Source organism: Podarcis gaigeae (genome assembly GCF_964106915.1).
Source record: "Podarcis gaigeae genome assembly, chromosome: 12".
Classification (NCBI taxonomy): Eukaryota; Metazoa; Chordata; class Lepidosauria; order Squamata; family Lacertidae; genus Podarcis; species Podarcis gaigeae.
This window is the reverse complement of record NC_139688.1, coordinates 10,354,101-10,369,441: the sequence shown is the minus strand read 5'-3', so window position 1 is coordinate 10,369,441 and position 15,341 is coordinate 10,354,101. Positions and strand designations below refer to the sequence as shown.

General features: G+C 45.0%; 2 protein-coding genes across 9 annotated transcripts in view; both read right to left on the bottom strand.

Moving 5' to 3' along the window:
• The window catches only part of LOC310827694 (uncharacterized protein), a 940,809-nt gene that overhangs the window by 347,716 nt on the left and 577,752 nt on the right, over positions 1 to 15,341 (bottom strand). The gene's annotated exons all lie outside the window — the stretch shown is intronic.
• LOC310827663 (sodium channel protein type 5 subunit alpha-like) overlaps positions 1 to 15,341 on the bottom strand; it is a 307,589-nt gene that overhangs the window by 164,368 nt on the left and 127,880 nt on the right. For all 8 annotated transcript variants that reach the window (XM_083703903.1, XM_083703902.1, XM_083703904.1 and 5 more), the window contains one exon: positions 4,209 to 4,433. In XM_083703903.1, coding sequence (XP_083560029.1) covers positions 4,209 to 4,433 — 225 coding nt within the window. The remainder of the gene's footprint in view (positions 1 to 4,208; positions 4,434 to 15,341) is intronic.

The following is a 15,341-nucleotide window of genomic DNA, read 5'->3' as shown; positions in this document are numbered from 1 at the left end:
ACAGGACCTTCACCGCTTTCGCTGGTTCTGATTTGAAAGCAAGGTAGAGCTGGGTATCATCTGCATATTGATGGACACCCAGTCCAAACCCCATTCACCTGCCTTCACCTGCCCCAGCCACAACAAAACACGTCTCTCCCACATCGGTCTCTACAGCCACAGCAGGCGCTGCAACCCTCCAACAGCTTGACCTCACCCCCAAAGGCACACTCCTCCATCGCTTCCCAAGGCAGACAGATGCCATACTCTCTAACATTTCACAGGTGAAAACAGGAGCAGGTTTCACCACTTCCCAGTTCTTACACCAAGGACTGTTGCCTGAGCCCTTTAGTTTCCATGTTGAAAAAATGCCATGCTTGCTGGCTGCTGTATTCATTCACCCTGAAGTGGATTGCTCTGTGCTGTTTCAAAAGCAAGGCAGGTGTTCTGTTCCTTTGGCTAAAGAAGTCCTGCAATTGGCTAACAGCCATTCAGAATGAGCCTCTCCAGCACAGGTATTGAGAGGCTGTGAGTGTTACATGGCAGAGCACTGCATAGCACATTTCTTCCTTAAGCTCCACTGAATTCAATGGAGCTCGATCAGTGGTGTGTGGTGATAGCATGCCAGCTGCAAGTTCATGCGCGTGAGTCCACATTCATTAAGGGGGGAAAATCCTACATATTGTAACCTTTACTCACAGGGGAGTTGTTCCGGCCACAATATTCTTGGTTGCCCTTTCCTACACCTACAATATTCTTTATGAGGCACAGCAATCAGAAATGCACACAGTATTCCAAAAGCAGTTGCATCATAGATTTGTATACTGGCTTGATGATATCGGCAGCTTTTACTTCAGCTCCCTTTTCTATCGATCTCTAGCATGGAATTCACCTTTTTCATGGTGGCTGCACGCTGAGTTGACATCTTCATTGAGCTATCCCCTAATTGTTGGTATTGAACCACCAGTTAGAGACCCACATTCCCAGGCTTGTTGTCTTTTAAACAGCTGCACAATAGGCAGAAATCCAACAGATGTGCCCCCTTTCTAGCATGCCAGGAATGGCACTCCTGTTGAGGTTTGGATGAATGTGTTGCCAATAAAAAGAAGCGGTTTGTTTGATTGTTTTTTAAAAGCAGCAACTCTGCTAAATACATTCATAAAGGGAAAGTAACAGATATGAAATTGAAACCTCAAAGGCATGGTTCAGCAGGGAATCTATTATTATTATTATTATTATTATTATTATTATTATTATTATTCCAGCCCTGACTTCCTGTTCGAATCAGACACTCACTCTCACAATAGTTCTCTTGTTTCAGGATCCCTGCACAGACTAGTTTTGCAGCAGAGTATTGCAATCCTTCATCTATTAATTTGATTTCTTTACCCTTCCACAGGACGCCTGCCTAGACATGCATCTTTTTAATGCTTTTGTTTGCTTGTTTCATTGTCCTGATAAAACTGGGACTGATCTAGATGTAGAGTCTGGAATTGCATATTTGTTGCTGGCCAGGAAGTTTGTAGATAGGTAGCAGTGTAATCAATGCAGCGTTCCCACTGATGGGGAGAAGGTAATGCTGTGTGTTCTTGAAGGGACAGGGACGCTACTATTCATTTTCTTATCATCATTTATCTTAAACATTTATATCCCTGCTCCTTTTTTGCATTAAATCATGCCTGGTTCAGTTACAGGTGCATGCAATGGACAGAAAAGGGGGGGGAGCCACAAGAAGGGTTTTATCGCAGGCAGAGAAATGAAGGGTGGCATGCAATGAAGCAGCAACATTAGCACAATAATATCTAGCTGTGCCATGGGAATTCCCCTCCCCACCCCCATGCACCACTTAAATCTGTTCTGGGGTTTCCTCAATCCTCCAGTTCAGATTTGGGATTGGGGGAAAGACAGGGCAAGTTCCACTACCCAAATGGAAATCCTTGTGTGACCATAGCTACTTTGCTGGATGCAGTGGGGTAGCGTGGGTTGTCAGCACCCGGGGCAAGGCAAGTAATTTGCACCCCCTAACCCGTGGATTTGCGCCCCCTAACCTGTGGATTTGCGCCCCCTAACCCTACCCCCCAGATGTTGCGCCCAGTGCGGCCGGCCATCCCTGCACCCCCCCACGCTACGCCACTGGCTGGATGCCACCCAAAGTGTGGTTTATGATGCTCAATAGGGCTGCAATCCCAAAGCAACAGTAGCAGCATTCCCACATATATATAAATCACTTATCACAAAGCTTCTCAGACTCATCTATCCTTTAAACCCTAATAGGCAGCATTTCAGCCCCCACCCTGCAACCAAGGAGTGACTCACATCCCAAGGGCTCGGAGCAACTAACTTGCCCAGTGACAGCTACTAGCTTCTGTTAATGTCCAGGCCAAAGCAAGATACAAATACTTGATCCTCTGAGCTGCTTTCGTGGTGAACTAATTGCCCTTTGTTTAACCCTCTTGCCATCTTGCTCGGCCTTCAAATCCCGAAAGATTTCAAACTGTTTCATTCACCCCTTCATCCTAAAGCTACAGCCCTGCCAGCTAGCCTGTAAGCAGTATCTCACAGGAGCTAACAGCAATCATATCAGAAAACATCTTAAAGCCAACAAGCCAATAAACACCATGGCAGCCAAGATCGCATGGCAACGGGTGGCAGCTTGGAGGCACGGAGCCGCAATCAGGTTTTAAAGCTGGGTGCCATGACCCACAACTCAGAGGCCAGGCATGGAGAAATGGACACAAAGGGGGATGAGGCTCTTGGGTGAAGAACTGCCAGGACCACCTTCAGCACTTTCCCAACCAGAAGATGCAGCCATACTATCCTCGTCTGGTACAGAAGCATCTTCTTAGCCACACAGGTGCCTCACATAATTAGGTGAGAGCCCTTTAACAGCAGGTCCCCTCCTCTGGGGAGTTGCTTCACTATAATCCAGGCATCATATTTTAGGCTTCAGTTTGAGCAAGGTGCTCCTAGAGGCAGCAGCTCATCAGGCTACCTCTATGTGACTATGGAGCTCTCCAAGGTCCTGAAGGTATTCTGTGGGCCTTGAACTCTTGCCTCGGCCTCTGGGAGGGACACTGCCCAGCTCTCCCAGGCAGCCTTGGGTTCCTGTAGAACAGAACCCTGGGAAAACTGCAAGGCAGTCAAACACTGGGGCAGCGAAGCCACATAATAGATCAGTGGGGAAAGATACAGCCAGAGAACAGAATTCCTCAGGCACTAGACCAGAATCAGAAGCATTGTGGCACAATTCCACTGGTCCTTTTGGTAGCCTGACGTTTGCTGAGCTGGTATCCTCAGTTCCATTCTCTCCCTGGAGGCCAGCTTCAATTGAGTCTCTGGTTCAAGACCCCTGGCAGTCTGCAAATGCTAATAATGTTGCAGCAACAACCATTCTGCTCCCAAAAATGTGCCCCCACAGAAAAAGTTTTCAGCAGCTTCCTAAATATCCCTACTGAGCTGTTCCAACTGGCTTCCTTGGCTATGACGCCACCACAGAGGAGGCCCTGCTCCTTATCATTCCTTAGCCCAGACAGCAGAAGGACCCAAAGCAAAATCGCCCCTGAAGATCTTAGCATCTAGGAGACTTCATATAGGATGAGGCACCCCTGTAAGTATCCCAACAAACACTGCAAAAAGTTGCTAGTTGGCCTTTTAAATGTTTCCATGCATAAACTCTGAGCTTCTGCATGGTGTCGAACTTGGATTGATTGATTTAAACACAGAAGCAAAGAGAGTGTGGCGATCACACAGGGTCCCCGGACGTTTGACGGTCTATTGACCCTGTGCCACCACTGTGATTGCTTTCTTCACTGTCACCAACCCGTTTCTCCTCACACGGAGCCCAGTCAATTGTTAACATTAACAAATAATCAAGTTTATTTTTAGGCATGAACAAGCTTATGGTTTCAGTTAATTTTACTCGGCAGTTTCTTAATCTTAGTTCCTTAACTGTCCTATGCGTTCCTAAAAACTTCAAACTGATTATTCCAACTATCTATCTGACTCCACCTAACAATTCCTTTCACTCTCTCACCACACAACTCAACCAACCCACAGACTTATATCCTCCCTCTTCCCTCTTCAACTCCCAACTCTCAACCGACTTCCACACAACACTCACTCTCACACTAACTCCTCCTATCAGTTTCCACCTGCCAATCACATCACACTCATTTTAACCCTTTCCTTATGACCCACCTAGGAGGCAAACGCCACAGAGAGCATCTTACCTGCATCATTTAAAAAAGCATCTAAGGACGGCCACCTCGCCTCGTCCGGTATGAATGTGCCGTTAATGGTGGTGTTAAACTTCCGGACACACTTCTGCCTCAGATTTCCCATGAAGAGTTGGAGCCCTATGAGGGCGAAAACACTCAAGCAAAAAACGGTCAAGATCATCACATCGGCAAGTTTCTTAACTGACTGGATAAGGGCACCTACGATGGTCTTCAAACCTAAGGAGACAAAGGTTAGCAGGTTATAGGACGAGATACAAAAGTGCAAGAGCATTGCACGGGTATTAAAAGTCAGTGCTAGTAGCATCTACAAGACACCCACCCCGAGTATCTCCCAGTTGTGAATGCATGGCATAGGTAGAATTCCCATCGAATTTCACTTGTAGTGAAATTCGGAGAGAATTTGGAGGCTCCAGCTCAGGCAAAACATCTGTTGGAAGTCTGAGGGAAATGAAAATAATTCCGGTAAGACTAGTGAAATGAGGCAGGGAGTCTGCCCCGCTCTGTGCAATGTGAAAGTAAAGACTGTTCCATCCTTATGTCCCAATTTCTTCCATACATTTTCCTCCCTACTGATCTGGTGTAGTTCTGAGAATCTCAATGGGACGTTTGCCATTAATTCCAGAAGGTTTGTTTGTAAATGCGGTATTAAGGTTCCAGTCCTCAACCACTTGGGGATCCATGAAATGCTTTTAAGAAGCAGGGTCAAAACTGGTGAAACCCAAGAACAATGGCTGGTTATATATTTGTAATAGCTGCCAAGGGGTTATGCATATAGCATCAGCTCCAAGGTTTCAGAAGGCCTTGGGCAAGTTCTCCTACATGGGCTCCCATCCCTCAATTTATCTACCTCTGCAATACAGGAAGTCCAGGGGGCTCTTGTCAGCGGGACTCCACCTGGAGTGTGGGCCATCAGCAGATTCCTGAAGGTGCCACCCCTTCACACTGACTGTGTGTGTATGTTTGCAGAACATCTGATAATAAATATCCTCATTTTTAAGATGAGGAAAAGGCTGTAACTAAGCTCCAAGCCAACAAGACAGGGTGTACACATATACTCAAATAAACTTTGTATTTCTGGTTTGTGTGTGTGTGGGATTTCAAGTTCTCAAACAAAAGACTCTAGAGAACCAGAAACCAACATCCTAAATTCCCTGTACTTTTACAGGGCCACCGAGTTCAATTGGACTTAACACCAGGTATAGGATTGCTGCCTTTGTGAATTTTCGACAGTGGGTGAATGTAAGATCCCCTGCCCAGAAATGTAAAGGTTTACAGCTGGATTCTCAGCATTTTGGATTTCAGCGTTAGGGGTGAACTTGGAAAATTAGTTAAACTTAGAACGCATATAAAATTTGGCTTTGATTCTGGTGTTTCATTGGTTGGGTAGGAGGAAATCCCTAGTGTTCAACTTCGATAGGACCAGATTTTGGTATGCAAGAGGTAATTAGCCAAAGAAACTGGCCCAATGGTAAAACGCGGTAGCAACTTTTTAAAGAAAAACAGGTGTTCAGGTGAGTGGAGTGGAGTGGGTTGGTTTGGCTGTCTGTGTTGTTGACAGGTAGTTGTTGCCAAATTTGCAAATTCCTTAATGCTGTGTTGTTCAGGAAACCCCTATGGCTACTGGAAACTTGTGCCGGGGAGTTCCTCAATGAGAACATCAGTCATGACAAATAAGCTTCCTGGATAGAAAGCTTGGCCACCACTCAATGCCATCTAGACCAGTACTGCCTGCTCTGACTGCCAGCAACTCTCCAAAGACCCAGAGGGGAATCTTTCCTATCGCCAGCTACCTCAGGTCCTTTTCAGCTGGCAACTGAAGGCAGGAAACTTCTGCATGCGAAGTGTGTGCTTAGCCTGAAATCTGTGGATACTTTCCTGTTAGACAAATAAAGAGCTCTTCACTTACACTGGTCCAGCCAGCCCAGCACTGACTGCCTTTACTGCACTCTCCAAGGTCCCAGACAAGAATATTTCTGTTGGAGATCAGTGGTGGAGGGAAGGGGGAGTTTAAGGCAGGAGAGATGGAGTCATCTTCTTGGACACCCTGATGAATGCAAACTCTCCTTGTCCTGGCAAGCCAATGAAGGGATAACAAAGCTTTCAAGTTTGTTTGTGACTTATCACCATAGAGGAAGACAGAGAAAAACCAAGCAGAGGCAGGGATGCTTAATTTTCTTTCCTTTGATGAAGTTCCCACTTCCTGCCAGCGTTTTAATGGTAACGCTTCTTTGCGAGATTGTTTGTGTTCTTAATTAAATGCTGTCGGTTGCATTTCAGCTGGCTGAAGATCTCTTGGTAAAGCTCAATGTGTTTTACAAGCTGAACCAATGTAATCATTTAGCAGCATCACCCGCTTCAATGGAGCTTATTCCATGGAAAATATGCACAGGATTGTATTCATGCTGATCCTAATAAATGGAGCTTTATGCAGTTGTATTGCTGCTCTTTGGGTTTACGTGCGTTTATAAAAAGGCTGGCGTTTCGGACTCTTGTCTGCTATGAGAGCTGTCATGGTGAACGCCATTAGATTTCTGCTGGAGACTGATGTTGAAAAGAATGTTGAAATATACATTCAAAAAGAAACCAGAAGCATTTTTACTGGGCATTGTGGGGAGTGATATAAATAGAAAGGAATGCAAGCTCTTTTTACATGCAATAACAGCAGCAAGAATATTACCGGCCCAAAAATGGAAGCAAGAAGAATTACCGACGATTGAAGAATGGAGGATGAAGTTAATGGACTATGCAGAACTAGATAAACTAACAGGAAGGATTCGAAACCGGCGGGACCAGAAATTCACGGAAGACTGGAGTAAATTTACGGACTACTTGAAAAGTATTTGTGAAGATCAGACGACGTTTGTAGGTTTGCAAGATGTTTTGTGAGGAGTATTATTGGAAGTATTGCAAAAATGGAGAAGTGGAAGGATGATTTGTTAAGAGATGTAAGGGCAATATAAAGTTAAGTGGTGGTTAAAACGGTGGATCATCAGAGGTGCTGATGGAAGTCTAAAAAGATTGTATAAGTGATAAGTTTTGTTGTACATTTTATAATTTATATGTTAAAATCAATAAAATTTTTTAAAAAATTCTGCTGGAGACTGAAGGCAGATCCTTCTGTGTGCCAAACATTTCCTCTACAGGTGAGCCATGGAACCCCCTCTGCAGAAAGAGCATTGAATGTGTTCTCAAGAGCATCTGCCATTCACGTGCGTTAGCAGAGAGGCCCAAGAGGAGCTGTGTGGACCCTAAAATGCTCCCCAGCATATTCTGTAAGAGAGAAAGGTTCCATAGCAAGCACCTATGGGTTTCTCAGCAGAACTGGTTTGGAAGGATTCTGTGCAGGAAGAAAGTCTGAAAGACATTGCTTTGAGGGAATGTTTTCACGGAGACACACAGCAACAAGTTCGGTGCAAAAAGGCAGGCAGATCAGCTTTCTAATGATTCTCTTTCAACAGAACAGGGAACAGAGCAGCCAAATAGTCCATCAATTAGAAATCCATTTGGATCCTGTTTCTAAAGGCAGGTCCAGCCCAGACCTCCTCCCGTTGCAGTTTGTTAAAAGCTGGCTTGCTTCTTGCACTCCGTCTTCATTGTCCCTGGATTAGTCTTTATGTTTCCTCCTCTCGGGATTGTGGGCTCAGTCTCTCTCAGAGAATAATGCTGATCAAGCACAAAGAATAGCTGTGCGCCACCTTTCACACATCAGTGACCAATGCATGAAGATGTCTCGACGGATTGCGAACGAGCTTGAAGGGGGAGCGCAGACAGAGATGAACTAAGCTAAGCAAGACTTGCTTAACAGAAACCATCTATCACAAATGGGCAGGTGCACGTAAAACTGGCAGAAACATTCTAGTTCTTTTAGAACATATGAATAGCCTGTTAAAATAATATTCCTGGCAATGTGTGCTTTTTGAAAAGGCTCTGGTGGTGGAAGGCAATATAATTCAACAGCTGGGAATATAAGGGGGCACCAGAAGATGTCTGACGAAACATAAGTAAGGGGTAGCAAGAACAGTCTAAAGCTAAAGGGAGCCCTGACCATTAGGTCCAGTCGTGACTGACTCTAGGGTTGCGGCGCTCATCTTGCTTTATTGGCCAAGGGAGCTGGCGTACAGTTTCCGGGTCATGTGGCCAGCATGACTAAGCCGCTTCTGGTGAACCAGAGCAGCGCACGGAAATGCCATTTACCTTCCCGCCAGAGCGGTACCTATTTATCTACTTGCACTTTTGATGTGCTTTCGAACTGCTAGGTGGGCAGGAGCAGGGACTGAGCAACGGGAGCTCACCCCGTTGCGGGGATTCGAACCGCCAACCTTCTGATTGGCAAGTCCTAGGCTCTGTGGTTTAACCCACAGCGCCACCCGCGTCCCATCTAAGAACAGTCTAGTACCTAGTTAATGAGGCACCATTTGAGCAGCTGCCATGTCAAAGACCTCAGGAGCAGAGAGCTAACTGAGACAAGTCATACAACTAAGGCCAAATATCCCTGTTTGGAAGAGTAAGGATGAGCCACGCTTCCACGTTCTTTCATCTTGCTCCCTTCCTCCAGTTCTTCACTCACTTCTTTCGTTCTCTTCTCCCCAGGTGTGCTAGGCTTCGGCGAAGTCATGCTAGTTAAGGACAGACAGAAAAGCCCTGCAGGATCAGGCCCACAGTATATCCAGCCCAGTATCCTGTTCTCACTGTGACCAACCAAATGCCCACGCGAAGCATGCAAGCAGAAACTGAGAGCGATAAGACTCTCCCCTTCCTGTAGTTTCCAGCAACTGGTATTCAGAAGCCTATTGCCTCTGACAGTGGAGGTAGAAAACAGCAATCATAGTTAGTATCCATTGATAGCCTTGTCCTCCGTGAATTAGTCTAATCCTCTTTTGGGGGCTATCACTGTTTCTTGTGGGAGTGAATTGAATGGTTTAATTATATGCTGTGTGAATAAGTATTTTCTTTTGTCTCTCCTGAATCTTCCAGCGTTCAGCTTCAATGGATGTCAGCGCAATCTAGCATTATGAGCGAGAGAAGGACTTTCCTCTATTCACTGTCTACGTGCTGCATAATTTTATACAATTCTAGCAGGCCGCCTCTTACTTGCTGCCTCTAAACGGAAAAAGAAGAGCCTCAAATGCTGCAAGCTTTCCTCATTTGGGTTGCTGCTTTTTGAACCTTTTTCCAACCTTGCAATGTCCTTTTTTGAGGTGAGGCAAGAAGAACTTTACATAGCATTCCTAAAGCGGTGGCACCATAGATTGGTATAATGGCATTATAGGGTGATGGTAGAACTGGGAAATGGTGGTTTCAAGGGCTTATTTCAAACCAGGGTGTGAAACCCGGACTTTGCATCCAGTTTTCATATCCTGGTTAGCAGGGGGCCCTTAAACCACAGGTTTGTGGATTGAGCATCATGGGGAAATGTGGCTTAAAGAGACTAAAATAACAATTGTTCTCAGGCTGATTTGTGTGAAAGTGTGCACTATGCAAGACATAAAGGAAAAGGGGCCCCTGACCATTAGGTCCAGTCGTGACTGACTCTGGGGTTGCAGTGCTCATCTCGCTTTATTGGCTGTGGGAGCTGGCGTACAGCTTCCGGGTCATGTGGCCAGCGTGACTAAGCCATTTCTGGCGAACCAGAGCAGCGCATGGAAACGCCGTTTACCTTCCCGTTGGAGTGGTACCTATTTATCTACTTGCACTTTGGTGTGCTTTCGAACTGCTAGGTTGGCAGGAGCTGGGACCGAGCAATGGGAGCTCACCCCGTCGCGGAGATTCGAACTGCCGACCTTCTGATCGGCAAGTACTAGGCTCTGTGGTTTAACCCACAGCGCCACTATACAGGATTTCTTGGTATAAACCAATAAAAACCTGCCAGCGTGTCCCCAAAGTGTGATTTGCCTGGAATCCCATTACTACCATATATACTATTTGGAGCCAGTGCATTATAGTGGCTAGAATGTCAGAGTAGGAATGGAGAGACCTGGGTTCAGATCCAGCCATAGAGCTTGCTAGGTGACCTTTGGCCAATCACCACTCCACAATTAACCTACTTCACAGGGTTGTTGTGAGGAGGGGTGGGGGTGTGATAAATATGTGTATAAACCATTAACATTATTTTTTATTTCTGACTCCTTTCTTGGAACTGCTCTGTTAGATATGGTTACGGAAGGAGAGATAGCTAAACTACAGTCATAACCCTGTCCCTTGCTTGTAAGCTTGTAAGTTTAGGGAAGCTTTTAATGTTTGACAGACTATTGCATTTTAATATTTTGTTGGAAGCCACCCAGAGTGGCTGGGGAAACCCAGCCAGATGGGCGGGGTATAAATAATAAATTATTATTATTATTATTATTATTATTATTATTATTATTAGACCTGCTGTATGTGATCGAGAGACAGGCTGTGTATCCTAACCCTGTCTCACGTTTATCACAGTATTAATATGCCAGGTCTCTTATCAGGGGTTTCAAGCAATCATCGTAGCAATGCATACCGCGAGTGAAGCAGCGTTTTTAATCAGTTGAGGATTAAAGATCCAACCCAAACTTGCAAAAAAATAATAATATTGTGCTGAAAAGGGGGGAGGGGCAGAATAAACACAGGAACATAGTAAGTGGTTTTCTTATTTTTATGTTTATAGAAAGCAAACCATCAAAAAGCAGTTGTTCACCTGGGGTAGTTTTATGGGAGATGCAGCCCTAATATTACTAATTTTTCAGGTCAGTTTCCAAACTGTGTTCTATTCATCCAGTTATTATGGTTTTAAATAGAAATATAATCCCCTCAGTGTTGGTTTTTTTTTTTTCATGTTTAATCTTCTCAGGCATCAGGACATTTCATTCTGATTCTTATAACCCACCCCCTCTCTGCAGCCTGCGATATTCCACATACAGGCAGGTGTGTGCAATGTGTTGTCTATTAAAGCAAGCACAAAACCAACAACACAGTATGATTGTGTGGAGGCCCCCCAGGCTCAAAATGTCTCTGTTTGGGACTACATATGGCCCCGAGTATGGCGGGAAACAATACACAGCTGATGGGTGCCATTTTGTCCAGCGGATAACACGTTACGGAGGATCCTGGTGTGAAGAATCCTCTGCCATTTAGCAGGGCACTTCTTGAAAAGAAAGATATTTGCCAGCTGCATGAAAAGTGACATCATTTATTGTTAGGACCAACTAAAGTATTTTCGCCCACAAAGATTTCACTTGAAGGAGGAATATGGATGCCATTTTAATGTTTGTCTGTTACGTGTTAAAATTACTTACAAGGCTTCCAGATAATTTTGTGTTGAGTCACTTCAACCCACCCCTAAAACGGCTGGGAATGTAACTTTCTCTTCAAATTAACTCTGTTTCTGCCTATATATATATATATATATATATATATATATATATATATATGGCGAGTCCCTCTGCACATGTTCTATTTGCTTGTATGTTTTAATATCGTTTCAAGGCTGCATTTTTTGTTTTTAACTAACATTGTTTTTATATTATAAGTATATTGTACTCTTAAGAGATTTAAGAAACAACAACACATCAAGCTGTTTCGAAATGCTGTTTAAATAAATAAATCCAGGAGGATTAAAGCCGTTTTGAGCCAAAACCGCCATTGACAACAGTAAGGGAGGAGGGCAACCCAATCAGGCTCCTGATTCTGACTACCATTGTCAGCTGTCTGAGGGAAGAGCTGTGTGACAGGAGCTGTCCTGCCTTCCTGGCCTGGACGTTGTGACCAGCTCTGTTCTGGGGGGTGGCAAAGTTTTTCAGGGGAGGGTCTGCTCTTTAGCAAGGGCAAGACAGCCAGAACCGCCACCGGCATCGGCTGCAACCCGAAGAGCTTACTTTCCCTCTTCCCTCCCATTCCCCTTTTTTCCTCCCATGTCATGACTTCTTATACTGTGAGCCTCGGGACAGGGTCCGGGGCTTAGATCTGATTTGTGTTAAGCAACTCCGAGAGCCTGAAAGGGGATACAAATATTGTATGTAATTAATGTCCTACTGGGTGAAGGGTGAATTGTGTCCTTAAATCTCTCTTGCTGACTTTGGCAAAGCCATGCCCAGGAATCGCCATCTTCTTTCCTGGTCCTCCTCCTCCTATGCCTTTTATGGCTTAGGGTCCTCATATTTACGGGACTGCCTCTCCTGGTCTGCCCCACAGAGGACCTTAAGGTCCATGAATAATCATAGTTTAGAGGTCCCAGGCCCTAAGGAATTTAGATTATCCTCCACCAGGGCCAGGGCCTTCTCAGTGATGGCTCCGACCTGGTGGAATGCTCTGTCCCAGGAGACTAGGGCCCTGCAGGATTTAACTTCCTTCCGCAGGGCCTGTAAGACAGAACTATTCCATCTGGCTTTCAATCTGAACCTGGCCTGATCTTTTGTTCCCCTTCCTTCCCTCCCCCTCCCCTTTTTGTGAAGATTGCCCACTCTGAGATCCCACAGCTGGTTCTCCCTTGGTCTCCTCGCTGACCCAAGTGGGACTAATTTAGCCAGCTAGCCCTAGTGATCATGTAATGTTTATTGGATGGATTTTCCCCCTAAATTGATTTTTGATTCTCGATTTTATTGTTATTTACGTTTCATACCGTTATCTTATCCTGGTTTTTTTGTAGCATCAATTAAGTGTTTTAAATTTGTTGTTAGCCGCCCTGAGCCCGGTTTCCTGAACCGGGAAGGGCGGGGTATAAATAAAAATTATTTATTTATTTATTTATTTATTTATTTATTTATTTATTTCTGCATCCTGCCATGCAGAAAGGAGACGTGTGAAGGCTTTCCAACCACAGAAATAAAAGAATTGCAGGAAAGTTTGATAGCTGCCTGTCAGGATGCTGTTACAGACATAAGAGTAGAGGAAGTAAAAATTACAGCTGGCCACCCTAGACTTTTCCTAAACGGTCTTTAGGTGATCTCAGGTATTGGGGGCAGAGAGAAGAGAAAACATTTGCTTAAAGGTCTCTGCGCTCCCCAGAGCTAGCTGCCATGTTCTGAAAGGTGATTGCTAAGATGTATTCGAACTTCAGCGGCGATTCAATCTGCAGCGGAAAATAATCCATCGTTGATATGATGCCAATGGGAAGCAACAGCATTACGGCTTAACGGGACGGGCTGTTTACTGAGCTGCGAAGGCATCGGTTTAACTCCTTCCACCCAAGCATAAAATTGAACTGCGCGGAAGCAAAGTCGCTCATTAGACCCGAGGGGAAAGACCTTTTACGGCCAACGGGGCGACTTTTTCCTGAACTTCTGTGGCATTTCTGAGGTGCCCTTTGGAAATTAGTTCCTTCGAGAAGTGCTATGCTATGCTTGTCCCACTGCCTATTTTGCTTCTTAAATGGAAGGCCGGTTTTAGTGATTTTTCAGAGCAGGGGAGAAAAGAGAAAATGTAGGTAAATTGCTGGCCAGAGCAGAGAGCGCTTTTGTCCAGGAGGTGGTAATTAGTGGTCACGAATGTGTAAATCTATCAATTTCTCTTTTTTCAAATGTAGGGTCAGTTCTCCACTTTTCCACATCAGTTTGCTATCTATCATCTATCTATCTATCTATCTATCTATCTATCTATCTATCTATCTATCATCATCTATCTATATCTATCATCCATTTAATCTATTTATTTATTTATTTATCTATCTATCATCTATCTATGTTAATCACTCATGGACATTTTAGTGTGACACTACCCTAATATACACATTTTTGCAGAGGAATTTTTCTTTATATAATGCATTTTGTATATTATTATTATTATTATTAGTGTCACACTAAAATGTCCGTGAGTGATTAACATAGATAGATAGATGATAGATAAATGCTTCTTTATGCACACTTTACCTCAGTATATGCATTTCTTGCCTCGAGAAACCAAAACTGACATTCTTCTCTACATATTCTCGAATTCCTGATTTTATATGCCTTTATATTACTGTTTTTCTTATTTTGTGTTGCATTTCTGTTCGAACAATATTACATGTGTATGTGTGTCTGTGTGTGTGTGTATACACAGTCATATCTCGGGATAAATACGCTTCAGGATAAGCATTTTTGGGTTGCGCTCCGTGGTGGCCCAGAAGTAACAGAGCATGTTACTTCCAGGTTTCACCACTCACACATGCACAGACGGTCAAAATGACGTCAGACGCATGCGCGGAAGCAGCAAAACGCGACCGGCGCATGCGCAGACGCGCTGTCGTGTCTTATGTTCTGTTCAGGATGCGAACGGGGCTCCAGAACGGATCCCGTTCACATCCCGAGGTACCACTGTATCTCTGTTTATAAATGCTTTAAAATAAATTATAGATATATTACAGGTTGGGCCGAGTCCCAAAGAAGCAATCTTCATGAACATGTGCCCACCACCATTAAAAAGTGCAGTGATTTCTTGGGGGGAGAGGAAGCCGGAGTGATAAAATTAAAGTATTGAATGGAACTTCCTACCACGTGAGGCAGTGATGGCCACAAACCTAGATGGCTTTAAAAGAGGAATAGACAAATGCATGGAAGAGGAGAGGGCTATTGATGGCTACTAGCCATGCTGGTAATGTTCTGCCTCCACAGTTGAAGCCAACATTGCTTCTGAATACAGTGGTGCCTCGCAAGACGAAATTAATTCGTTCCGCAAGTCTTTTCGTCTTGCGAGTTTTTCGTCTTGCGAAGCACGGTTTCCCATAGGAAAATCAATCAATGCGTTCCTATGGAAACCGCCTTCAGACCAGGTCCGGGGACAGTCTGTCCCCCGACCTCTTCTGAAGGCCGGCTGGGGGGCGAAAGTCTTTGCTTCCCCCGCCTGCCTTCCCGGGACAGCGGAGACTTCTCCGTTGTCCCGGGGCGATCTTAAAATGCTGGCAGGCGGCAGCGAAGGTCCCCTCTGTTCCCGGACCTGTCCTGAAGGCTTGCGGTGGGAGGAGGGCTTTCCTCCCCACTGCCAACATTCAGAATGCTGTTCTGAATGTTGGCGGTGGGGAGAAAAAACCCTCCTCCCACCGCAAGCCCCGGGAACAGAGGAGAAGCCCTTCGCGCCTTGTCCTCTGTTCCCGGACCTCCCACCGCAAGCCTTAGGACAGGTCCGGGAACAGAGGAGAAGGCGCGCTGCGCTTCCCCGCTGTCCCCGGAGATTCGTCTTGCGAAG